Source organism: Bison bison, unplaced genomic scaffold (genome assembly GCF_000754665.1).
Source record: "Bison bison bison isolate TAMUID 2011002044 unplaced genomic scaffold, Bison_UMD1.0 scf7180017864034, whole genome shotgun sequence".
Lineage (NCBI taxonomy): Eukaryota > Metazoa > Chordata > Mammalia > Artiodactyla > Bovidae > Bison > Bison bison.
This window is the reverse complement of record NW_011494606.1, coordinates 219,368-247,017: the sequence shown is the minus strand read 5'-3', so window position 1 is coordinate 247,017 and position 27,650 is coordinate 219,368. Positions and strand designations below refer to the sequence as shown.

Genomic DNA, 27,650 nt, shown 5'->3' with positions numbered 1-27,650 from the left:
AAGGAGATCAGCCCTGGGATTTCTTTGGAAGGAATGATGCTGAAGCTGAAACTCCAGTACTTTGGCCACCTCATGCAAAGAGTTGACTCATTGGAAAAGACCCTGATGCTGGGAGGGATTGGGGGCAAGAGGAGAAGGGGACGACAGAGGATGAGATGGCTGGATGGCATCACTGACTCGATGGACGTGAGTCTGAGTGAACTCCGGGAGTTGGTGAGGGACAAAGAGGCCTGGTGTGCTGCGATTCATGGGGTCACAAAGAGTCGGACATGACTGAGCGACTGAACTGAACTGAACTGATAATGTGCCAAAACTGTTCTAGGCCCTGGTGATTCAGAAGAGACTTCTGTATGAGACAGTTTCTTGATCTTATACAGAACACATTCTAGTGGGACAGAGAAACAAGGAAATGAATACTTAGTATCATTTTGGGTGGTGATAAGTAGGTCTCCTGCATTGCAGAGGGATTCTTTACCATCTGAGCCACCAAGGAAGCTCCAAGTATAAAGACTAAAAAAGCTGAGTAAAGGGATGGAGAACTGGTGGACAGAGCAGTGTTTTAGACAGGAGAGTAAAGAAAAAGCTCTCTAATATACTAGTGGAGACATGAATTAACTGAAGTAGTAAGTCATACTAACATCTAGGAGAAGAACATTTCAGACAATGAGCTGCAAATACAGTGACCAAAGAACATCAAAATATCTTATTTGCCTACAAAGAGCAGATGAAAAGGAGTATAAAGAGAGATGAGTTTAAAGAATTAGGGAGTGTGAATTATTCCTTAATGTTAAACTCATGGAAACGGAAATATCAAGTGGTTAAAAACATTCCTCAAAGATCTTTCATACTTACATTTGCAAACAGAGGCTCGGTCCATGATCCATATCAAAGAAGAACAGTATTCACAGTAGGTAGGGATGCTATATTGGGTGGCCTTAAAGATGTGACCATTGTGCTCTTCTACCTGAATGAAAAAATACAGCTATTTATGTCAAAGCCAACACTGCCCTAACATGTCAGGCAATAGGAAATCCTTCAATTCCTTGTTGTCTTCATTGGGCACATATTCCAGGAGGAGAATTATGATCTTCTGAGAAATAAAATAAAGGTAAACTATCTGATCCCTGCTTTCAAAAAGCTAACAATCTAGTAGAGAGACAAGTCCAACTTATATGAAAATCAGAAAACAATGCTATAAACATATAAGAGCTGTCTTATACAACTCTGAATCAGCATGTTAAATTAAAAGCAGTGGGTTTTAAAAATTTAACCTCAAGAACCTTTCACACTTTTCTGTTTATTTATCACAAATTCCTCTTCAATAAAGAGTTGGTACATGTCAGTATGAAAAAGTTGATATATCCACTGGATAAATTCCTAGATGCAGAACTGCTGAGTCAAAGTTTTTTTGGTTTTGTTTTTAATATTTTTAAGGCTTTTAATATATCATCATTAAAGTACCTTCTCCAAGAAAGTTATGCAAATAAACCCCCTATCTGCAGTATTGGGAAAATATCTATATATTTATTTATCTTTCCAGGAAATTAATTTATTTTTAGTTTTGCTCATAGATGGACAAAGTAGAAAATCACTGTTGTTTATTTTAATTTGAATGCTCTTAAGTATAAATATTTATTTATATATTTATTAATATTTCCTTCTATTACCTGCACTTATCACAGGCCCTGAAATATAACAGCTGTTGAATTAATGAATTTTCTTTTTTAAAAAATGTCATACACTTTTACTCATTTCTATCTTCAGGTACTGTTCTCTCCCATATAGACATGAAAGACTACTCTTACAAGGCTTAAAATGCATAAAAGGCCTAAACACTACCTGTTAATAACAGGCACCTTCCTACTATTCCTCTGCATTGCCTACCCTTTCCTTCATATACAATCTCAAAAATTCTCAGTGGTAGGTGGCATTACTCCTGTTTTATATAATATATACTCCTATTATATACATGAGGACATTGAGTCTCAAAAGGATTAAGTTGTCTAAGGTTTCTCAATTGGAAAACCCTCCATCGGTGAATAAGAATAAGCCAGGCTAAAGGGTTTAGATACCCTACTTTCAGGATTCAGTTCTTAAGAAGTAAGATCATGCTAAAAACAGAATCAGATCATGCTTCTAAAACACAAAGTGGAAAAGTGACAAGCAACGATCTAAAGAACCTCAGAATTTGGTTTACAAGTGATACGGAATGATTTATAATCCTGATTTATTAAGTTTAAGGTTAACAATAACTATTCTAGGATTAGAATCTGCCACTGGGAGGGGTGAATCCAGGTTCTGTAGGTCCTAAAGCTTAACATTTTCCGGGGAAAGCGAAAAAGACAGGAGGAGGAAGGGAAACAACCAGAGAAGAAGGAAGAGAAGATAGTGGCGGCAAATGCAGCTGAAGCAGAGGGAATGGGGGAGGAGTGGGAGGAAATTAAGCTGAGAGAAGTCACGATCAAGAGGATGTCAAGTCTTATAGACAGTAAGAACTCTGGGTTTTATTCTGAGTAACACTGTAAGCTAAACTTGTGAGATCTGAGCAGAGGAGGAACATGATCTGATTTCTGTTTTTAAATGGTCATTATGGCTATTATTTAGAAAACTGTGAGGGGAGAATAATATAAGAAGGCAGACCAATCAGAACACAACACATAGTGTATTGGACTTCCCTGTCGCTCAGATGGTAAAGAATCTGCCTGCAACGTTGGAGACCTGGCTTCTATCCCCTGGAATGGAAAGATTCCCTGGAGAAGGGAATGGCAACCCATTTCAGTATTCTTGCCTGGAGAATTCCATGGACAGAAGAGCCTGGCAGATTACAGTCCATAGGATTGCAAAGAGTTGAACACGACTGAGCGACTACCATTTTCACTTTCACAGTGTATCAGACTATTGTTAATAGCAGTGGCTGCTGCTGCTGCTGCTGCTAAATCGCTTCAGTCATGTCCGACTCTGTGTGACCCCATAGATGGAAGCCCACCGGGCTCCCCCGTCCCTGGGATTCTCCAGGCAAGAACTCTGGAATGGGGTGCCATTGCCTTCTCCGTAATAGCAGTGGAGGCAATGTGAAATGGTCAGATATTAGATATATTCTGAAGGCAGAATACCTACCAGAGTTCTACCTTCTTTTCCAGCTCCCCTATAAACACGCAATACTCGAACCTGTTAAAGCTACTGGCTCAACATGCCAGGTTTTTATTCACATGTCTTTGAACATACTCTTTCCCTTTGGCTAGACACGGCTTGTCTAAACTACTACTCATGTGTTAAGAACCTGCAAAAATATCTTTTCTTCTGTAAAGTATTCCTTCATTCTCTTTGTATTTCAACAGCACTTTGTACTATTTCTACCATAATATTTATCGCATCTGAAACTAGTAATTTTTTAAATGCCTGCCTTCACTAGCAGATTCTGGGCTCCTCTGGGGCTTAACACATCCTTTTAATTACAGAGATTATGATAAAGTATGTAATAGAGATGATACAAAAGATAAGAACATGAACAATGATAAAATATACTCAAATGCCTTTGGGAATGTCTTTTGAGTTAGAAGGACTTATCTTTGTAAAATCCTAAATAGTCCTCATATTCTTTACAACAGAGAGAGAGAGCTCCTAAAAAAGCGCCTTCCCAGTCCCTACTTCTGCAAAAGGGTCATATTTGTTTGTAACTTTCATGAGTAAACATTTCAGTTTTCTGCCATTTTAGGAAGCCATCATTAATAACAAGTCAAGTCAAGGAATTCAAGACATACTTGTCATTCTAAATTTTTGTAAAGGCATAAAAGATTACCCCCCTAGACATCTGATAAACTTATTCCTTAAATACACCCAGAGAAATACTGTATGATTTACTTCAGACTGCTAGTCCAAAAATTACTTTACAACACAGGGCAAAAAAACAGATTACAACTTACTAAATCAGATTCTTTTTTCCTTCTTTTCTTTCTCTCTGTTTTTGGCACCTGGTGGGAAAGAAATACAGAAACTGTGATATAATAAAGACTAATATACTTTCTTACTTCTTTTCTAAAACCTAATTCAAGGAGAAATTTGTGGGTCCTTACATAAAAGTCTCGAGATGATACAATGAAATGATGAAAACCACTGTTTTCCAAAATGAAATTCATGTACTGACCTCTAGCAAAGCTGAGGGTATAATCTTACAGCAACAGCATTTTTAACAACATTATATTTTAATTCAGTGAAAAATGTATTAATTGAAGAAGGCTTAGATAATATAGTCTGATCAACTTGTAAGAGAGAATGGAGTTTGCTGGATCTGAAGTAGTGCAAAGCTGACATGTTCACTGCGGTGCTTTTCTCAAATACCAGATGTCCTAGACTCTTAAGAGGAATTCATAATTGAATTCTTTTAGAAATCAAAATATATTTTACCTTTGTGGGTATGTATTCCAAAGTCTTGAATTCATTCATATATTCATCTAAAAACACTTTAAAAGTGTTAACCCAAACTCTGACTGGAGACTCACTCCAATCTCGCTGCTCAAGCCTCATGGTCTTTTCCAAAATCTGTTCAAATAGTGCGTAGAGGTCTTTATATCGTATGCTTTTCCCATCATCTACCTAATAAACAATAAGAAAAATAAGGTTTTAAGAAGAAATTCTTTATATAGAGAAGACTGATTAAATTTTCATTGGGTAGTATTTTGAATAAAGATTGTACTTTCTAATGGGCATGCCCATGAGGTCATGTGGTATTTGTAAACTCCCACTCTGCTATGGAATGTTTGCAGAATAAAACCTGCTACATTTTAATAAAATACCTAATAGTTTAAACAATGTAATAATTGGAGAAAGTCTTGGGAATTTCTCCCATAAACCTGGCTTTTTAACTGTATTTGAAAGTTTAGTCGCTCAGTCGTGTCCAACTCTTTGTGATCCCAGGGACTAGAGCCTACCAGGCTTCTCAGTCCACGGGATTTTCCAGCCAAGAGTACTGGAGTGGGTTGCCATTTCCTTCTCCAGAGGATCTTCCTGACCCAGGGATTGACCCCAGGTCTCCCACATTGTAGGCTGACACTTTACCGTCTGAGCCACCAGGGAAGTCCTAAGGTATGAAGATTATTTGCATACCTTAATTACCTATCTCTCCAGAAATGAACCTTATTTAGATAGTTCTGCCTTAAAAGTGAATACCTGAATTCTTGCTAGTGAAACATTAGGTAAATTTTACTAACTTTACTTAGCTAACTTTACTTTTTCATTTTTCCAAGGAAGAATGACATGCCTTAAAAAACACTATATTTCTTGCAATGGGATCTACATGGAATTCCTTTTAAATTTAAATGAGGTGTAGACTCTCCATGAGAAAGAAAAATAGCATTTAAGTGACCAAAACATGCTATATACATTTAAAATTTATTTCTCTTTCACTTCCTCAGAATTAGAGGTTGAATCTCTTTAATCCAAGATTATAAAACCACTATCAAGCTCCAGTTTATAATGTTGGTCCTTCCTATGTGATTCAAAAGTACACTGATCCCTAATCTAGAAAATATAGGTGTGAAGCATAAGTAGTTGGCAGGATTGGAAAAATATGGCCAATATTGTCCCTACCCAAACCTTTATTTGCCATAGTCTAATTACTACTTTATTATGGTCAAGAAATTACTGCTCTCTAAGACTGTCTGGTTTCTACTTGCAAAAGGCCAAAAACCCATATACTGAGTGGAAGATAACACAGAAAAGTTCTCTCACTTTTCACATAAAATTATAGGTTGAACAAAGAAAAATCAATTAAATACAAATTATTTTTTATAGAATAAACATGACAATTCAAGAAATACTAATATTCTATAGATCAAAAGCATTAGTTACTATATACTTTCAGTTCAGTTCAGTTCAGTCGCTCAGTCATGTCCGACTCTTTGCGACCCCATGAATTACAGCACCACGCCAGACCTCCCTGTGCATCACCAACTCCTGGAGTTCACCCAAACTCATGTCCATCGAGTAGGTGATGCCATCCAGCCATCTCATCCTCTGTCGTCCCCTTCTCCTCCTGTCCCCAATCCCTCCCAGCATCAGAGTCTTTTCCAATGAGTCAACTCTTCACATAAGGAGGCCAAAGTACTGGAGTTTCAGCTTTAGCATCAGTCCTTCCAAAGAACACCCAGGACTGATCTCCATATACTTTAGTACCAAGAATAAATTTTCTAAAACATGAACATAATATGAAAGTATGAAAGTGAAAGTGAAGTTGCTCAGTCGTGTCTGACTCTTTGCAACCCCATGGACTGCAGCCCACCAGGCTCCTCCACCCATGGGATTTTCTAGGCAAGAGTACTGGAGTGGGTTTGTCATTTCAAGGTAAAGTAAAAGTGAAAAAAACTCACACATAGAGATTATGAAACATCTGAAACTGCTCTAATTCCACGGGATAAAAAAGTATAATAATTCCAACATAAATGAGAATTAGAAGCTGCAGCCAGAGCTAAAAGGATCACAAGAGGTCAAAAATAGAGTGCCGCTGAGTGAAAAATAATCATAGCTAGAGTATTTGAATTTAATATCCTAAGAAGATGAAAATTTACCCCTAAGAGGGGGGAAAGGCTGCTCAAGGAAATTAAAGGGTATTATTAATCAGAGGTCAATCAGTATGCTTTTCCATATCTATCCCTAAAACTAAAAGAAGACACTGGAGAAATCTCTAATTGAACATGGCCCTGTATTATTTTTATGGCGTTGTCAAATTTTTCATATGTTGAACTTCTGAATGTCTCCTGACACAGTCCAACTTACCGCCAATGCAGATGAATAAAAGCTGAAGATATTCTGCCGAAATTCTTTCAGGGCTTTCTTGAATACAACATCCACTAGTGTGTCTTTCTTGCTGTCTTCATTATCTAGGTCATTCATCTGGGGACCACAGAAAGAGTTTTTGTACACAATCAACTAAATTGAAAAGAAGTGAATGCCACATTGGACACATATTGTTTCTTCAACAATGACCATCCTGAAAGGGCAAATTATCATGGGACCCAGATAAAAACATGACTAGACAGCCAAAGTTTTCTTACTATGAGATAATTTCTAAGGTCTCTTCTAATATCATATAATTCAATTGTTTTGCTACCAGGAAAACAACTCAAAGTGTATAATGACAAACCTCACCTTAACATATGGAGTGCAACATGACAGTTACAGTGAAAGTGAAGTCAGAAGTAAAGCCTAAAACCTTAAACTCTGTCTACCCAGTCTGACTCATGCATATCCTATGATTTGCACATTTCTGATAAAGAAACAGACCCTCTAACTTACTGAAGCATACATACTTTAGGGGGCATATCCTGATATACAAGCATTCCACAGTCAAAGCTGCTTAGGGGCCTGAATACCTTTTTCAGAAGAAATTCATCCATGCTTTTTAAATCACTGGCACTTGCTATAATCTGGACAGAGTCATTTTGCCAGTGCACAGACTCCAAAGCCACACTGCTGATCTTAACACTTCGCTTGCGCCTTGCCTTTGGAGAAGGCTCTTTGTTCTCTTTGAATTCCTTTCGGCAACTCCCAGGCAATTCTGGACTCAAAGGAGGTGTTGGGTGATTATGAGATAATTCTGTAAACCAAGATAGAGTATCCAAAAGAAATTTTTTTTAGTAAAAATATTGAAACCTCCACACCTTCTTTTCAAGTTCCTTTAGTAAGTCACTAAAGGAAATAAGTAAACATCTGAAAAGTAACATTAATGTTTGGGGTCAGACAGTTAGGCAATAAATCCAGATTGTATGTTTGTACTGATATTTGTTTAAGAATTATCACTTTCCAATGGGAAATGCTATCAGGTGTCCCAAAGAGATGAGGTCTGATACTGAAAACCTGTATGGAAGTGCTGTATACAACTGAAGCCTGGATTCCAAAGATCTCAGTCCCAAAGAAGAGAGGCGTACACAATCACACTAGGATGTTCAGTGTTGACTGCTAACCCAGTCCGAGCTTTACTACATCTGTTTGAAAGAACAACCAGCTTATATAAACCCAATAAATCAGTGACGCTTGATAATTAGTATTATTTCTTTACTAGGGTCTAAAGCCATAAATGTTTCAGTGACAATATCTGGTGTTAGCCTGGCAACCTCTATTTAGGGAGCAAGGTAACTCGGTTCACTTCTGCTTAGATCTCTTTACTATTTAGGATTTTCTTTCATATGCATACTTTCCTCAAAATTGTATTAATTTCTCAGACAACTCCTGGACTGAACCAGTTTTGTATATAATATTGGAAAACACAACAAAATTTTTCTGCAACTGTTTATACCAGAGAAATTTGGTTCCATGTAGTCCACTGGAATCTAGAACTACACTGGATTTGCCAATGCCTACCTGGGGCTTGATGAGAACGTTGGTCCCATTTCACATACCTGTTTTTCTCACACATATTTACCTTATCTTCTGGCCAATGATATATCCTCATTCCATCTAAAAGCTTAATTCTGATAATAAAGGGAAACAAGTAACCTTCCATATGCTAAATGCCACAATAGGCAGGAAATGAGACAAACTAAATTTCAGATATGCCACGAGAATAAAAAATATGAAGATATAGAGAGGATACAAGTATATTCAAACTGGTGTTAACTGATATTAATTCCATTATATAACCTAGATATACAAGTATCTATTTCATTTAACAAACAATATCTTTCTTTATACTAAAAGAAATAATGGTTACTAAAGAAACTATAATCCTAGTTTAGCCTTAAAAACAAGGGCTACCTTAATAAATTTTTACTCAAAGATAAATAAAAAGGTACAATTTTAATTTTTATACATGTATCCTTATTAAGCAAACACTCAAAGAATTTCCTAATTCCTTCTTGGAAATAAGCAGTAGAGAATATAACTGTGAAAAATGAAAAATTTAGAATGACTACTATAAAACAGATAAAACATAAGAAATGGATCCTCATAGGAATTCCAAATTTTCCAAACTGAACTTGTAGAATTCACTTAATTTACTACTGGTTTTATCCATACCAGTTTGCAAACTGATAGGAGCAGAGTCAGAAGACAGAAAAACAGGATTCTAATTAAATTTCTACCAGTTTTCCCTCTGACACACAGGTACTTCTGCTCTGGTTGATCCATGCCTTTGTGAAACTTGATCATCTTTCCTCTATCTTATCTTATCCTCTGTCCCTTTATTTTTATCTTAGCCTAGATGTGACAAGTTTTGTTTACTTATTTTAACTTGGTCTGTTCTATTTCTACTTAGAGATAATAATTTTCTTCCTAGGGCCTATTTCTATTTTATTCAATACTGACATTTCACCCACTCATTGGTATTTTACCCACTCATTATCACATAGCCACTTCTGATGTATATCCCCCCTATTGAAGATAGCTGGCATCTTTACATAGTAATTAAAAACGCACATACATACTTAAGCAAAGGGCTTGGAGAGAAAGGGCTAATCTTCAAATGTTGGGATTACTGCAATCCTTGGAGAGTCAGTAATTCTGGCATTTAGAGAAACCATATCAACAGATGAACTAACTGTTGGGTACTTGTTATGTGCTATGACTGATGCCCCAAAATTAAAATAACAGCTACCATTATAAAGTCCTAGCAACTGACATACAGTAGATCTTTTAGCACAACAGTTAAGAATACGGACTCTGGAGCCAGTTCGCCTGAATTCAGATCTCAGCTCTAACAACTGCTATACGTGTATAAGCAAATAATTTCTCCATGCCTCAGCTTTCTCATTTGTAAAGTGGGAAAAATAATCATACCAACCTCAAAAAATGGCTGTGAGGATTGAGTCAATACATCCAAAATGCTTAGCACAGTGCCTTTTTCATAGTAAACAATCAAATATTAGCTGCTGCTATCTTATTAATTTTTACTAGGAATATATATATGGAAAAGGCAATGGCAACCCACTCCAGTACTTCGCCTGGAAAATCCCATGGACGGAGGAGCCTGGTAGGCTGCAGTCCATGGGGTCCCTAAGAGTCGGACACGAATGAGCAACTTCACTTTCACTTTTCACTTTCATGCATTGGAGAAGGAAATGGCAACCCACTCCAGTCTTCTTGCTTGGAGAATCCCAGGGATGGGGGAGCCTGGTGGGCTGCCGTCTATGGGGTCGCACAGAGTCGGACACGACAGACCTGACTTAGCAGCAGCAGCAGCAGGAGGAATATATACTTGTTAGGTGAATGAATGGTGGCTAAATTTTTACACTTTAGAAAACTGAGGCTAATCAAAGATTTGCAATTATTCTTGAAGTTGTTACTTCATTGTTTTGGTGCCGTATTTCCTTGAAACTACTCTTACAGGTAAAATGTAATTCTATAATTATCTTTTAGTTAAGGAAGGATTTAACAATCTTGGTCCTACCTCAATAGAATATCTTGCCAAGAGGATTACTGTTACAAATACTAGAGGGATAGAAAACTTTCAGAATGAGTAAACAAATTATGAAGACAATCTCCACCCTTTGTCCATTTTTACCATCTGGAAACCGATGAGCTGGAATCATATCTGAGCCAGCAAAGAGTGCTGAAACCTCTGAGTGAGTATCAGGTTTCACTCTGGAAGTCTTCTTCTCTCCTTGTTTCCCTTTGGCCCAGAATCTCATCTTAGCTCTCTGAGGTCTGTTTAGCAAAAAGAAAAAAAAAGCAAAAATGGCAATCAGCATGTCCTATTGACATTATTTGTGTATCACTTTAAGTTATATAAACAACTTTCATATGAATTAATTCATTTAACCTTCACAGTTAAGCTTAAGTCATATTTAATCTTCAATTGTACAGTTAAACTTCATCTGGAAAGTAAATGATAATCTCCTCATCTTGAAAACAGAAATGAGAGCCAGAGATGTTAACTAAAACCACCATTTATATGAGTTATTATCATATAATCATATTAGTTATCATCATATAGGTACTTATGCTCCAGGCATAAGTACTTGTATAGAGTTACCTTAAATACCTATAACAACAAATTTACATTCAAACCATAAACAGTTTTCAGGTGAAAAACTGGTGGTTTAAATATTAGGTGACTTTCCCAAGGTTACACAGCCAGTGAGTGACAAAGTGGAGGATCATACCTACTATGCAACATTGCCTCATTCTAGCACTTACATACTCTCTCCCTTCACATGCATCAAAGAAACATCCTGAGACAATAACAGCTTGAAACCTCTGAGTGAGTATCAGGTTTCACTCTGGTAGTTTTCTTCTCCCCTTGTTTCCTAACAAGAGTTAGGATAACCCATGTATCCTAACTCTGTACTAGGAGGCTTACTTGTACATTTAGTGTTGGTTCCTTTGTATGTTTGTCTACCAAAAAAGAAAAAATTTTTGAGCATCTTCTAGAAGCCAGGCACCGGGCCTTACTTACAATGACTACTTTTCACAACTGCCATGATAAATGAGTATTTTTATCCTAACCACACATGAACAACCTGAGGCTCAGAGTGCTGATAGAGACAGAAGTTAAAATCAGGTCTATCTGCTTTGGAAGTCAATTTTCTTTTATTCATGGTGCCCTCTTTTTTTTTTAATAGCATATTACTAAACTTGTACATCTATATGGTATGAAAAGAAATTGTTCCACAAAGCTTATTACAAATGATAGAGCTTTTTCCCTGCTATTCTTATCCCTTTTCTGATTCCCTAAACAACCCTTTAGAATTTACTTAAATGGTTCTTTTAATATTCACCAAACTTATATTGCTATCATACTTGTGACCACAGGTAATAAAGTAAGCACATTCCAACACTCCAGTTCTATACCCTACACAAACACAGACATCCCCCTCCAACAGAATATTGTAATTTTAGTTAGGTCAATATACAGTTTTTTTTAGTAGTATTCACCTTTTTTTACTATGTAAGTAATATTCACAACTGAGGCATATACCCTATATAACTCATATTTTTTAGAGTTAATATTTTATTTTATATTTGCTCATTTTTCTACATTCAATTCACCTCCAAGTGTTTCCCCATTTGTGAATATCTCCTCTCAACATGTTGAAACACAGTTAGGTATGCCATCAGTTCCATGTTCTTAAATCTTTCCCAGAGCCTTCTAACCTGCTCTAATCTGGCATGGTTCCCTCTGTGATTGCTGTACAACCATCATTTGTAAAGCTACTTTCAGGATCATAATGGAGATTTCTTTTGTCTCCACTATTTTATGATGACATGTCTTTTGGTATGGGTCTATTTTCATTCATTATGTTGAGCCTTGTCAATCTAGAGGCTCAAGTCCTTCAATTCTGTGACATTTACCTGAATTTATTAATGATTTGCTCCTGTCCGTATTCTTTGTCCTATCTTTCCAGAGTTCTTACAAGTGGGTCACTGGATGTCCTAAACTGCTTCTCTAATTTTCTTCTCTTTTCTTGCCTCTTCTCTCCCTTTGTCTTTTTGTTCAAATTTCTAAGAGATATCAACTTTCTTTCTCATGCTTTGGACTTCTTTATGCTATTGTAGTTTCAATTTTCAAATGCTCTTTTTTTATTATGGATGTTTCCCTTTCGACTATTCTAATTTCATGAATATAGTTGTATTCCTTTATGCAGAAGATCTATTGGTAGTTTTATGTATCTGTCTTGAAGTTTTCTTTCCCCTGTATAGTTTATTTCTTCCAAGTTATATTTTATCCATTAATTTTAGTTTCTTTCATTTAAGATGGCTCCTCAAATGTGTGGTGATCATGCTTGGAACCGCTTCCCTTGTGGCTCAGCTGGTGAAGAATCCGCCTGCAATGTGGGAGACCTGGGTTTGATCCCCGGGTTGGAAAGGTCCCCTGGAGAAGGGAAAGGCTACCCACTCCAGTATTCTAGCCTGGAGAATTCCATGGTCTGTAGTCCATGGGGTCGCAAACAGTTGGACACAACTGAGCGACTTTCACTTTCACATGCCTGAAAGTTCTAGTGTGCATTGGTGGGGCCTCCAAACCATGGTCGCCCTTGCAGGGTTATCTGGCTGATGCCAATATCTTTAGGTCTTTTCTTGAGGGTTGGACCAAAGTCCCAAAGACTCTTTGAATCATCTGCTTAGAGGTTATGTGAAACATGGGAGCTGAATACAGAATAAAATCTGGGGGATCTTAACATTCAGTATGTAAACATTCATAAAATCCCCCTGGTTCCAAATCTGCACCTCAATCCTCAAGTATATCTGGTTACCTCTAAGTGCAGAAATCTTTTGTTTTGTCCTTTCCAGAAAATATATCTCCTATTTTCTGCTAGGGTTGGGCAAGATCAGCCAGTCAGATTCTTCTTTCTCAGTTGGCTTAAGATTCAGCTTTCTCCTATCTATTAAGACATTTAAAATTTGTCTATTTACCTTTTGGATTCCACATTTTTATTATTTCTGTCTCCTGTTGCTTTTTTGCTTTTGTCCTATATAGGCTATTTTAGGAGGATATGGAAATTAAATTTATATATTTAATCTGCTATCTCCACTTATATATTTTTCTACTGTGTTATATATTGTTTCTCAAACTTTCATCTCCAGCATAATCTGCTCTAGATTTGGGTTACCTTGGATTATACCTCTACAGTTATTGAGAAAGTTATCTTTAATAGGGTTATGAACCAGATAGATATTCAATGTGATATTCAATATCAGTGAAGACCTCTTATCAGTGAGGAACCAACTGCCTTACATAATACAATAAGGGACACAAAGTCATATTCTTGATAAATAAAAACTTCATATACTTTCCTAAAAAGAACAGTTATTTCCTGAAAGCTTTTTCCAGTTCTATTTGTAAAACACTTAAGTCAGAGCAGAATTCAAGTCCAAAACTGGGAAATATTTTCAGTTTATTTATATTTCAGATGAAATACTCTCATCTCATCTAATGTATTTTCTTTACAACCAAAATCCTAAGTCATTATTAATGATGTTAAGACTTTGCCCTGGGGCTTCCCTGGTGGTCTAGTGGTTAAGACTGCACTTCTACTGCATGGGGGTGTGGGTTTGATCTCTGGTCAGAGAACTAAGATTTCACAGGCCAAACAGTGTGGCCAAAAAAAAAAAAAAAAAAAGATTTTGCCCAAATCACAGTGCTAACATATAAAAAGACAAAGTTTATTATATATATCTGAACTGTTTGTTTCTGTCAGAGTAGGTGCTTAGTATTTGCTGAAAAATGAATTTCAGAACTTTCTAAATCAATAGCTGCTTTTTGAATTACGCTTTCATAAAGATGCTCAGTATTTAGCTATAGTCTATTAGTAAATAAAATTATATTACCCCTATTAACTTTCAGTGTATGCTTTATACCTTATATCTGAATCTGAAGCCTTCTGTCTCACTGCCAACTTCGTAATCTCTCCTTGAGACATGGTCTTATGAAGCTTTGCTTCTTCATCAACTGAAGAAAACCGCTGTGATGTCTGTAATAATTACATATGTAAAGACTTTAAAGCCAAGTAATTATTATCATAGCACTGTAATTAAAACTCAGATTACAGAATTATTTGAGAATTACACCTATTAAAAACATACAAAATACATTCATATTACTCAGAGATTCATTAAAATAAAAGAACCTACTAAAAATTCCACTAAGTTCAAACAGTAATCCAAAGTAAAGGGCACTTGGGTCAATAAAAATGCTAAATGGGAAATATCAGCTCATGTTTTCTGACAATTTAACAAACAATATCAAGCAGGGTGAATGGAAAAAAAAAAGAGTATCAAATGAAAAGTAAGAAAAAAATCAAAACCATCTAAAGACAGAGACAAAAGATCTAGGACCTGATAAATCTAGATATACAGGATAATTAATCAGTAGTTATCAACTTAAAGACACAGCCCAAACTTTAAAGAAAAAATTCTCAAGGTCTGCAAGTAAAAAGATCAAATAACTTATAAGGGCAAGAGGTTTAGACTGGCAACAGACTTACCAACAACAACAGACAAAGTAAGACAACAACAACATAGCATTTTCAAATAACTCAGAAAAAGAAAATATGAATCAAGGACTTCATATGTAGCCAAGGTGTCCCTTCAAATATCAAGGCCATAGAAAGATCTCAGGGAATTCCATATTGTTGGCCCTTTGAGTAACCTAAGGGAAGAGCTTCGTCCAACCAAGAGATAAACAGGGAAACTTCTGCAAAATATTTGAAGTGATAATTTAATACATTTAATAGTAGATCTAAGACAAAAACAAAGGTGGGGACTAATGGTGAAAGAATTGTATACAAAATTACATTTTCTGACAAAGTAGGAATAAAAGCTTAAAAAAACAGGAGTAGAAGGGAATAGAGACTAGAATAATTCACCAATAGTTGTGTCACAATAGGTAAGAATATTACTCATTTAAAAATGACTAATTAGAGTATTATTGATTAAATTTTAAAATATTAAAGGCATTTTTTAAAGTTACACATAAAAGTAAACAATCAACAGAACAAGACCACAATGTTTGCTAAACATCAAAAGAAATTTAAAAAAATAAAAGAGAAAAAAAATGAACACAGCAAATTTAACATAACATGATCGTAACAAAATTAATTGCAAGTTGAGAATTAATCTCTCACTTTCATCAATAAACATGAATAGATTTAACTCACCTAGTAAGGGAAAGATTTTTTACTTTGGCTCACAAAGCAGGGGCCAACTATACTGTATAAAAAACACACCTCTAAACAAAAGGATCCAGACAGGCTAAAGTTAAAAGGACAAACAACAGTATTCTAGGCAAATGGAAATAATAAGAAAACGGAAGCTGTGATACTACTACTGTAGAATTCAAGTAAAAAAACATGGAAGCTGACAAAGGACACTTTTTAATACTAAAAGGTACAATTCACGATGAGTAACAGGAATGATATTAACATTCATCTGATATAAGACAGATAAAAAATAATAAGGATATAGAAGACAAATAACATTATCAGTAAAGTAGAGATTATGGATGTATACTGAAATTTTACACTCTGAATAGAGAATACAACTTATCAAACACACATTCAACAAGTAACAAGTGCTGGCAAGGACATGGATAGAAGAGAACCCTCGTTCACTATTAGTGGGAATGTAAATTGGTATGGCCACCATGGAAAACAGTATGGAAGTTCCACAGAAAATTAAAAATGGAATTATGATATGATCCAGAAATTCCATTCTGGGTATTTATCCTAAGGAAAAAAACCACTAATATAAGATATATGCACTCCAATGTCCATTGCAGCATTATTTATGATAACCAAGTTATAGAAGTAGCAAAGTGCTCACCAATAGAAGACTGGATAAAAAAGATGTGGTATATATATAAACACACACATATATGTGTGGAATATTTCTAAGCCATAAAAATGAATTCTTGTCATTTGAGCCAACATGTATGGATCTAGAGGGAATTCTACTAAGTGAAGTAAGTCAAAGACATAGACAAAAAGTGCATGTTCTCACATGTGGATTCTAAAAAACTAAAACAAAATGAAAAAGGACTCATACATACAAAGAACAAATGGGTGGTTGCCAGAAGGGAGTAGGGGGAAGGAGGGGTGGGCAGAAGAGGTGTAGATTTTGAGATTAAGAGGTACAAACCTCCAGTTCAATAATAAACAAGTCATGGGTATGTGTATAGAGCATAAGGAATATGGTCAGCAATATTATAATAACCTTGTATGGGGATTGATGACTCTAAACTTATTATGGTGATCATTTCAAAATGTAGGCAAGTGCTAAATCATTACATAGTATACCTGAAAGTTAACATAATATTGCAATCATATATATTTCAATTTAAAAAATGTACATGGAACATTCATAAAAACTGATCATATTCTAAGTAACAAAGAAAATATCAATAAATTTGATCAAACAGAAGCATTATAAATAGTCTTTCATCAGAATACAATAAAACTAGAAACTAACAAAGATTTAAAAACAAAAAGGCTCTTCATCTGAAAACTAAAAAAAATTTTATTAAACAAGTTTCAGGTAAAAAAGGAAATATAAACTAAAATTACAGATTTTCTTAAAAACAATAAATCCTTTACACATTAAAATAAATGAGATACATCTGAAGTGTGATCAGAGGAGAATTCACAGCCTTAAAAACCTGTATCAATAAAAATAAATGAATTAAATTATTCACTCAAAGATGAGAAAAATAAGAAAGTAAACCAAAAGAAAATATAATAAATAATAAACATAAGGTAAAAACAGAAATCAGTGGAGAATGAAAAAAAAAAGGGAATATAATAAATAAAACCAGATCCTGTTACCCTGGAAAAAATTAACAAAATAGACAAATAACTAGGTAAAAAAAAACAAAAAACCTATGAAATAAGAACTGACAAAAGGAAAATAACCACTGAAACAGGACTTTTTTAAATCATGAGACTACTTTATATACCTCTATGCAAGTAAATCTGAATGATGAAATGGAAAAAACTAGTTGCCAAAATTGGCCTTATCAGACAGAAAGCTTTAAAGGCTAATTCTCCTAGAAGAAATAGAAGAACTTATGCTACAAAAAAGTACCAATCCCAGATAGTGTCATAGGAAAATTCTACCAAATCAAACAGCAGAAAATGGCAATGCTATGACTTGTCCTCTGACTTTTTGGGGGGAATAAAATACATATATAAATACTGAGTGTAGGGAGTTCCCTGGTGACCTAGTGGTTAGGATCTCACTCCATGTTCAGGGGTTCAAGTTCTGTTCAGGGAACTAAGACTGTAAGCTGAGACGTACAGCCAAAGGAGGGCAAAAAAAAAAATTAATGAAAATCTGAATAACAAAACTGAAAACCAGAGAGCCCTAACAAGACTTGAAGAAATTAAACAAAATAAAATAGAAAACAGTATGCTAAAAAATAAGTAAATACTAAGTGTATGCAATGCTGCTGTCCTGGGGCCACCAATCTAAACTTTTCATGCCATAAACTGTTCAATTCACCAGTTTTCCAACTTGCCATTTCCTTCTCCAGGGGATCTTCCCAACAGGGATCGAACCCAAGTCTCCTGCATTGCAGACAGATACTTTACCATCTGAGCCACCTGGGAAGCCCCCAACTTGCAACACTCACCTCAAAATCACTAGCCTAGGTCCTAAAATATTATAAATATCCTTTCCTGACTTCCCCTTTCTGAAAAATTTCTAAGACCTAGTCGAGGTGGCTTTCCCCTTACTGTAAAATAAGCTAACAGACTTAGCCGTGCTTGACCAATGGGTTTTTTTTCTGGCAGTTTTCTGCAGAGTAAAAGAAGGAAAATTCAACACAGATAAGAAGTGAAGAGTATCTCAGAGAAATACAAACAGAAATAGGAAGTAAGAAGTACAGTAATTCTTCTGTATTGAAGAATGAAAATGGAAACTCAGTTTTATCATACAGGAGATAAAGTCAGACCCATGGAGCTGACTGCTGTAAGTGTGGGGAATGGCAGAAGAAACTATATAGAGAAAACTCTGTTACCTATATCAATCCTACAAATAAGGGGTAGAAATGATTTTATTAACTCACCATCCACAAGATTCAGAGACTAAATAAAAAGCTATATGAAAGCTATCTTTAAAATGCTGTTTAGCAGAACATGTTGTTGTTCTTGGGTAAAAACCAACATGGTGTGTATAAAAACTAAGTGAAAACAGTTATTCAAATGGCAGAGTTACAAGTAGGAAAAAAAAAACCAAGGTCTTAAAGATAGAAACTACCACTCTCACTTTCACGCCTTCATTGCAGGTAACAACTAATTACCCATTTGTCAACTCCAGAGGTAATGCTTATCAAATCCCCTTGAAGGAATTAATATCTAACTGTTTCTATCTCATTAGGATCAGGTATTTCACAATGGAAAGGTCAATTGATGGCTTCCTTGAGGAATGACACACTTCTTAGCAAATATCAGAGTTACTAAGTCACTTTGTCCAGGAAAAAAAAAACAAACTATCCAGCTTTTAAAAAAATCATACCATTTACAACCCTGAAGATATTCAGAATTTGATAATTCAGTAGATTCCAGTTAGAAATAATTAGTCTTCATTTTCACAATATCAGATAACATTAGAACATGGCGTATTTTCAGATAAACAGAAACATACTTTAAAACTGTCCCTACCCTTCCCACCCCCAACCCCAATAAGTATCTGTCAGCATAGTCTAGAGAAAGCAAAGCTTCTTCATGCAAGTGTCCACCAGAAACAAACACCACAACCTATTCCTAAAATAGCTAGTGATGAAACACAAGGACAGGGAGAAAGCTGGAGAGGTGACTACCACACTGTGCAGGAGGGCGCTGTACAACTACTGGCATGCGGTGACCGTCAAGCAGGTGAACAGACTCACAGGCAAAGACCGCCAGACAGAACCCTCAGAGGGGCTGAATGCTCCAAGCAGAAAGCCCAGCTTCTTGGTTCCTCTCAATAAGAGTTCTCAGAAAGAATTCTACCACCAAAAGGATTGAGGTTTGTATCAGAGGAAACTCTCAGGAACAAAATAGCAATTACAAATGCCAAATTCTTCGACTAATAAAAACTGGAGAATAATTTAAGTATGTTCCCTATTTATACTAGAAATATATAGCAGTGTTTTTTCATTAAAATTAGTTTGCTCCATTACATAATTTCATCTTCAACCAACTAAGCATATGATAGAATATGTTTCAATAATTATAACTCAAAAAAGGGCCATCTCCAAAGTGGAGTTATTTAACTCTACACTGAAGAGAAGTCTTTGGTTCTAACTAGATATATTAATGAACATACAGACTGAGCAACTTTTACCATTTGGTTCAGGGTAATGATTCATTAGTCTAATTAGATAACTGGCTGTGCATTTTTCTATTTTTGTTGGTTATTTTATTTTTTCTTCCTTAGAATATCCATATTATCATTTAAAAACTGGGTCTATCTCCAACAAAAGATAAAGACAATGAGAATATTCTGGAACGTAACGATAATTTTAATTAACTAGGTCTTTGGCACAAATAGCCTGAAAGTTAAAAAAAAAAGTGAAAGTGTCAGTCGCTCAGTTGTGTCTGACTCTGCGACCCCATGAGCCCGCCAGGCTCCTCTGTCCATAGAACTCTCCAGGCAAGAATACTGGAGCGGGTAGACATTCTTTTCTTCAGGGGATCTTCCCACCCCAGGGAACAAACCTGTGTCTCCCACATTGCAGGCAGATTCTTTACCATCTGAGTCACCAGAGAAGCCCCCAAACAGCTTAAAATCATTCTTTGAATATTGATAAAATATTTAATGAGTCAAAAGAAGACCATCCTAAAATGTTCCTCCCGTAATGAACAGATACTACAGAAGAACATTAGAGACTAAACAATTAAGAATATGCATGTAAATAAAATGCTATCATTCTACTTCCTCAGTGATAACATTTAGTACACAGCAGGCATACAGGGTACTCCTATTGTATTTTCCAGGCCAATTCTAAAATCAAACACTTTATATCCATAAATACACTCAAACTTATCAAGCTATATGTACCTAATTTGGGTTGAGATATGATAATAAAGCTATTTTATCTTTGCAGCTTTATTTAAACATAATGTTAATGTTATACTTTGTGATTAATATAAATTCACATTATCTACAGCCTTTTTTAGTTGGCTGGGTTGGTCCAGGAAGATATTTTTGGCATTTCTCATTAAATTAAAAAAAAAATTCATGTTTATTTTTTATTACTAAAAAATGCAGAGGGGAAGCAGGTTTAAATGCAAAAAAAAAAAAAAAAAGAGAGAAAGAGAGAATACTATTTCAGTTAAAAGCTACTGGATTGTTTAACATAGACTCTATTCACTAGAACACAGAGAGATCAGGAAGCTAGGGCTAGCAGGTCAAATAAAGCCCATTGCCTGTTTTTGTAAATAGTTTTATTGGAACACAGCCATGCACCTTTGTTCACTTGCCTACGGCGATTTCCATTCTACAATAGTAGAGTTAACTAGTTCCAACAGAGACTGTATGACCCATAGAATCTGAAATATTTAATATCTGGCCCTTTACAAAAAAAAGTTTGAGGCTCTTGTTCTAGAAACTTTTAAGATAAAACAGAAAACTTCTACGTTAGTGCTAAGTTAAATAATTCTAATATTTTTTGCCTAATTTATGATTTAACTGACATATACTGCTAGAGTGCCCTTAATCCAAGTCCTGTTAAATTAAGGTTTAGCTTTAGTTGCTGTGTTCACTGAGGTTTCCCACGTACAAACCATTATATGGAGAAGAAGCTGTGAAGGTTAGCTTTAGATTAGCAAAGACTATTTCCATCAGATTTGCTTGTTGCCTATTTTTCTTATATTGCTATAAAATTACCATTTCGGAGTCACTGTGAGAGGCCTGACCCAGGCTGGGTGCAGGCCCTAGCTCAGAGTGAGAAGCTTGGTCAAGGGAGAGAAGGGGCTCAATAATGTCATCGTAATCATCTTCCTCTGTATCCCCCTCCCCATCGGCAAAAGTACCTCTAGTCAAGAAATCGGAGCGCGTCCGCGCCATTCGAGCTTTCTTTTTATGGGCCGGTCTGGCAACCTGCTTGACCAAATGATAAAACAAATAACACAACAATGTTTTGTTTTGGCTTTTTGGGAGACGATGCCAATGAAAGACATCAAAGAGCTCACGAATCTCTTGAAACATCCCCTCCCGCCCCATGCCTTTTCCACTACAAGTGACAGCCATAAAAAAGCAATCCATATTCATTACTCTGGACAAAGAATAAGAATGGAAGCTAAATCCACACTGTTCTTCTCCACAGCCAAGGAAGTCACTTTTCACTGCCACTGTAAGTCACCAAAGTCACCTGCATAAAGTGCCTTCTTTTCTTTTAGAATTCCTTTTTTGTAAATATAATCTGGATTTGTAGGCATCCTTCCCTACCTGAAGTATTCCTCTCTGAGTATAACAGACTTAACTCATGGCTTCTTTTTCTATAAACACATGGGAGTAAATGAGTAGATGGAAGTGTTCTAACTACAAGAACAGTAATTTCCAAAACAGTATGCACCTATTTTGCATAAAAGATAAATAAAACAAAATTCAACACTTACCTCTCCTTGGCCCGGCCCAGTTAACTTTACAGGTTTCCAAGTTGGTTCATCTTGTTTCTGGAGTTGAGGATTTCCACTGTTCAAGGCTTCCGTGGTGACACTTTGGATGAAACAACAGGATTACATTTTGATTCCTAGCAGATACTTCATGGCAGCAGTCTTAAAAGGACAGCATAACATATAGTCTAACAAGCCAGGTCAAAGAAATGGATTTGATGATGAGAAAGGGAAAATACTAAGTCCACAAATCTTAAGAATTAGTCTTAGAAGGGGTCTTTACACGCTCATCATTATAGAACACCTGATAAGTAGCTACCGAGTGATGAGGATCTCATCACTTTGCTTTATAGGGAGATGGTTCTATTGACAAACAAGTTTTCTTTCTGAAATCTCTCTGCAACTTTTATCAGCTGGCTTAGTTTTAAAACTTGAGGCTGTACAGAATAAAATCAACACTGACAGAGTAGGAAATTGTTACCAAACTAAAAGAAGTATGCTCCAAACCATAGAGACTCTATAGAGTTAGTTTGTGAGAATTTAATTTTTGCTTGAATAACCACATGACATGACTACTTTATCATTAAATTCTATGCAGAAATGAATGTTTGTGTCTGATGAAAATCTAAAGAGAACCTATACTTTTCCTATACTTTTATGAACAAAATTATCTGTATTAACTCAGGACCATCAATCTTAAAATTTATCAGTAACATATTGTTCATCTCTTCTTAGAAAGACTGTAAACTCACTGAAAATCATATTTTACCTTCTAGCATACTGCTGAATTTAAAGTAGACACTAACTTATAATATCATTTGGCAGACTAATTGCCCTTGCATTCAGAATCTTCCATGAAGGCCTAGGTTATCCTGTCCAATAATCCCTAAATACACCTTTCTTACAGCTAAAATCTTAGAGACCTCCCTTTCTGACCACTATAAAATCAAGTCCAGCAATCCTAGGTTGTCCTAAAAGATTCCCTTTTGATTATTCAAATCTCTCTTGCCACAGCTGAGTCATTTATCTTTGATTTGTTCTCCAAAAGAGAGACTATTAACAGGACCTTTGATAGCACCTAGCTACTCTGATTAACTTTTAAACTCACAACATTTTCTCTTAAGTTTCTCCATGATTTCTTTTTTGTTCTCCCTTACTAACCAGATGAAGACTACAACGCACTTACCACCCTATGGCATAGAAAGAACACTAATCTAATGTTACTTCCTAATCAGGACACCCAATGCTGATTTCTAATCAGGAAACTCAAATTCTGGGCTCAGCTATTTCTAACTATGTGACCTTATCCAGGTCATTTCATGTCTACGGGCACCAGTGACCTCATCTATAACATGTGGTAACTGAATAGATAACTTAGAAACACTAACATTTACAATTCTATAAAATGCTAATGTTTCTTATATTACTTACAGAATAAGAGAAGATGTGAAGTACGGATTTTCCTTAAGCTTTCATGCAAACAATCTAATACATTATCATTTTGAAGATAAATAGTTGTTAACAAGATAAAGTAAACTAGGTTAAGTAGCTGTTAAGACTGTATCTTGGCAAAATGATAAAAGGAGTAATTCACAAGTATGATTAATGTTTTTGAAATCTGCCTCTTGAGAAACCTATATGCAGGTCAGGAAGCAACAGTTAGAACTGGACATGGAACAACAGACTGGTTCCAAATCGGGAAAGGAGTACGTCAGGCTGTATATTGTCACCCTGCTTATTTAACTTATATGCAGAGTACATCATGAGAAACGCTGGGCTGGAAGAAGCACAAGCTGGAATCAAGACTGCCGGGAGAAACATCAATAACCTCAGATATGCAGATGACACCACCCTTATGGCAGAAAGTGAAGAAAACTAAAGAGCCTCTTGATGAAAGTGAAAGAGGAGAGTGAAAAAGTTGGCTTAAAGCTCAATATTCAGAAAACTAAGATCGTGGCATCTGGTCCCATCACTTCATGGCAAATAGATGGAGAAATAGTGGAAACAGTGACAGACTTTATTTTTTGGGGCTCCAAAATCACTGCAGATGGTGACTGCAGCCATGAAATTAAAAGACACTTGCTCCTTGGAAGAAAAGTTACGACCAATCTAGACAGCGTATTAAAAAGCAGAAACATTACTTTGCCAACAAAGATCCATCTAGTCAAGGGTATGGTTTTTTCAGTAGTCATGTATGTATGTGAGAGTTGGACTATAAAGAAAGCTGAGTGCCAAATAATTGATGCTTTTGACTCTTGAGAGTCCCTTGGACTGCAAGGAGATCCAACCAGTCCATCCTAAAGGTTATCAGTCCTCAATATTCATTGGAAGGACTAATGCTAAAGCTGAAACTCTAATACTTTGGCCACCTGATGCAAAGATCTGACTCATTTGGAAAGACTCTGATGCTGGGAAACATTGAAGGCAGGAGGAGAAGAGGACAACAGAGGACGAGATGGTTGGATGGCATCACCGACTCAATGGACATGAGTTTGAGTAAACTCGGGAAGTTGGTGATGGACAGGGAGGCCTGGTGTGCTACAGTCAATGGAGTCACAAAGAGTCAGACACGACTAAGTGACTGAACTGAAGTCTTCTATAAAACAGATTCATGGGTCTAACAACTATACACACACACACAAACATCCCTCACATAACTAAATCAGAAAGCAGAAAATAGTATGTTCTTAACATTTTTTGATGAGCTTATATGCTACGGACAATCTACAGGTTAATGGGCAGGACTAGGATCTCAAGCTGTCACGTAGTCCAACTGCATTTTATAATATGATATAAAAATTCTTAGTGGAAAAATAAAATATCAATGATCTCCTGCCCATTTTCTGTAAAATCTGTATGCAGTTTTTTAAAGACTGAAATATTTTTTAAAAAGCTCAGGATTTGATGAGAAAGTTATTTTCACAGTTAATATGAAATTTAACTTTTTTAGCCCTAAGATATAGCTCTCCTTTCATTTAAACAGTGATATTCTTCCACAAGAACTGAAAGAATCCACCGTGTAACTGGGCTTAATACAAATATTTTAAATTTTATAAAATTTGTTTTATGTACCACTTAAATGCTTTCTCACAGCTACCACTAGTTAAGACAACTTAAAAATAGAAGGAACTTCCAGTTATACAAGCTATCTAAAGTAGTCACAGGGAATTCTCCAGCTATCCAGTGGTCAGGACTTCAAGCTTTCACTGCTGAGGGCCTAGGTTCAATCCCTGGTCGCAGTGCAGCCAAAAATAAAAATAAAATAAAGTAGCCATTCTTATAAACAGAAGGTAGAATGGCGGTTGCCAGGGGCTGGGGGAAAGGGAAAAGGAGAGCTGCTTTCAAGGGTAACTGAATTTATTTTGCAAGATAAAGTTCTAGATTTGTTGCTCAACAACGTGCATATGGTTAACACTACTGAACTGTACACTTTAAATTGGTTAAGATGGTAAATATTATAGCTTTTATCCACTCCCCTCAAAAAAGTAAAAAGATCTTAATGAAGACCATAAATAGGCCAACAGCTATCACAAATCCCATTAATTTTAAAGCCTGATACAAACAAGCTTGGACTGCTACACCTAATAACTGTGGGGCAACCCGCATTTGCCGAATGTCTACAGCATTTCCAGCCACTCTATGGCTTTCCACAAATGCTTTCTCCCTTAATGGGGGGGCACTAAAAATCCTGCTGCCTGTGCTTAGTCAGAGACTCCCAGGGTATAATTATATCCAATTTTCAGGTGGCTGGTATAGTCAACAATCAGGAAATTTTTTACACAGAAAATGGCTAATTTGAGTAGCACCCATACAAATAACTGAGGTAGACCAAGGTACCTTAATGAAAATTTCCAAAAAGTTTCTCATTTATACATAAAAATAAACACTTCACTTACAGGGAACTACTCATATTTTCCTTTGGCGTGAAAAAAATGGCCTTAGTAGCTCCATCTCTGAAAGGGTCATCAGATTTGTGGCTACAAGGATGAGCAGGCCTAAGGTGTTCTCTCTTTGAGATGCGACTATGAGAGTGTTTACAGGCAACATTCAGTTGGGTGGACATTCCGTCTGTCTTGGATAATTCCTTGACAGTATGAGATTGGCCTGGGCCTCCTTTTCTTTCAAAGAACAGAGTGACAGGTCGATCCTTCAAGGGTAAGTGAGCAGAGGGACTGTCTTTTGGGGCAAGAACAGAATCTTTTATAGTTACTGACGGAGTCCCAACCATACTGGGTTCTTCATCCTTATTTGGGGTTTTCAGGATGAGTAGAGAGGATGGTCTCTCTATTCTCTGCTTTGACTGATGGAAAGATGGTATCAGAAAACTCTCCCCAGTTCTTGGTTTTTCAATTGTCTTGAAGGCTTTACGTTCCTTTTCTAAAATATCTTTTTGTCGGCGAATCTGTTTCATCATCTCTTTTTCATTCTGCTGCTGCAATTGCTTTTGCCTTTCTTCCTTCTCAGTGTTCAACTTTTCTAACTTCTTCAGCACAGTATTTGAAGAATCTATATTCAAAGAAGCAACAACCTGATTTTCTCCTGGGAGGTGGTACTTTCCAGCTTCCCTGCTGATATCCAAAGTAAGAGATGGAAGCGTTTCTTCACTTTCCAGTCGTTTGCTTCTCTTGACACTTGTGTCTAGTTGGGAGCTCATTTTCAATGGGTCTTGATGGGGAATATAAAAAAATGTAGGCAAACTATTTGAAACAAAGGGGTCTCTCAGCTGTGGTTTACAGGTAATAGATTCAGAACTACAAACCAGTTTTTCCTTCATAGCCCCATTCTTTAAATGCACTGAGTCAGAGGGTGCCCCCCTTTGAGTCAATGTATAGTTAGTCTCACTTGCAGCACTGAGAGAATAGTCCTGTGGATCAAAATCTGGACTGTGAGATACCTCAGGTGGTACAAATGGCAAGTCTCTTTCATCTAGAATTACGGGCTCGGGTTTGCTCTTTTGGCTCTCCTCACAGCTCAGGAGTTCCAAGCTTCCTTGCGAGCTTTCACTATCAGGGGTGCCCTGTAAAGACTGAAGGCCCTCAGGCATCAGTTCCGTAGACCATCTACGTTCTTCTGAAGGAGACACACCACCAAGAGAACGGACTTTCAGCAATTCTAAGCTAAATATAGCTTGCTCTAGTTCTCTCATTCTCCGACTTTCTCTTTTGGCCCGACTCACTTTTTTCTGGTGGAGATCTTCCAAGGACTTGGGTCTCTCTCTTACAATCACATTTTCCTGCAAGTCCACACCACTTTGACTTCTGGCTCTCTCCTGTCGCTTGTTTGGGGACTCATTCAAGCAGTCCATTGAACTTTCATGACTAATTCGATTACTCTCTATCACAGATTTACATTCCTCTATGGCTTTTACTCTGCTGTCAAATGAACAATCCTCCCATTTTGAAGGGTCTGAACCATGAATTTCCAGAGTCCCATAAGGCTTGATACTTGCCAATCCAAGTTCTAGTTTTGCTTCTTTTACTTTTTGTTCTTTCAGAGATTTAAATCTATATCAAAACAGGGAAAAAAAAAAAAAATGGTTAGAGATATCTCTTGGTTACCAATGGAGAGAATAAGTTTATTCAGAATTTTTTAAAAAGTGAAAAAAAGTCTCAAAAAAATTTTTTTATA

The 27,650-nt window shown here is 36.3% G+C and overlaps 1 protein-coding gene across 12 annotated transcripts in view; it reads right to left on the bottom strand.

The window, feature by feature from the left end:
- Positions 1 to 27,650, bottom strand: part of MYO9A (myosin IXA) — a 196,990-nt gene that overhangs the window by 45,306 nt on the left and 124,034 nt on the right. For 7 of the 12 annotated variants that reach the window (XM_010834461.1, XM_010834467.1, XM_010834464.1 and 4 more), the window contains 10 exons: positions 25,919 to 27,526; positions 22,026 to 22,125; positions 21,295 to 21,510; positions 14,290 to 14,402; positions 10,493 to 10,635; positions 7,368 to 7,591; positions 6,772 to 6,888; positions 4,405 to 4,593; positions 3,924 to 3,971; positions 853 to 964 (listed from right to left, as the gene is read on the bottom strand). In XM_010834461.1, coding sequence (XP_010832763.1) covers positions 853 to 964; positions 3,924 to 3,971; positions 4,405 to 4,593; positions 6,772 to 6,888; positions 7,368 to 7,591; positions 10,493 to 10,635; positions 14,290 to 14,402; positions 21,295 to 21,510; positions 22,026 to 22,125; positions 25,919 to 27,526 — 2,870 coding nt within the window. The remainder of the gene's footprint in view (positions 1 to 852; positions 965 to 3,923; positions 3,972 to 4,404; positions 4,594 to 6,771; positions 6,889 to 7,367; positions 7,592 to 10,492; positions 10,636 to 14,289; positions 14,403 to 21,294; positions 21,511 to 22,025; positions 22,126 to 25,918; positions 27,527 to 27,650) is intronic. The other 5 variants (XM_010834468.1, XM_010834469.1, XM_010834470.1 and 2 more) reach the window with 2 other exon arrangements.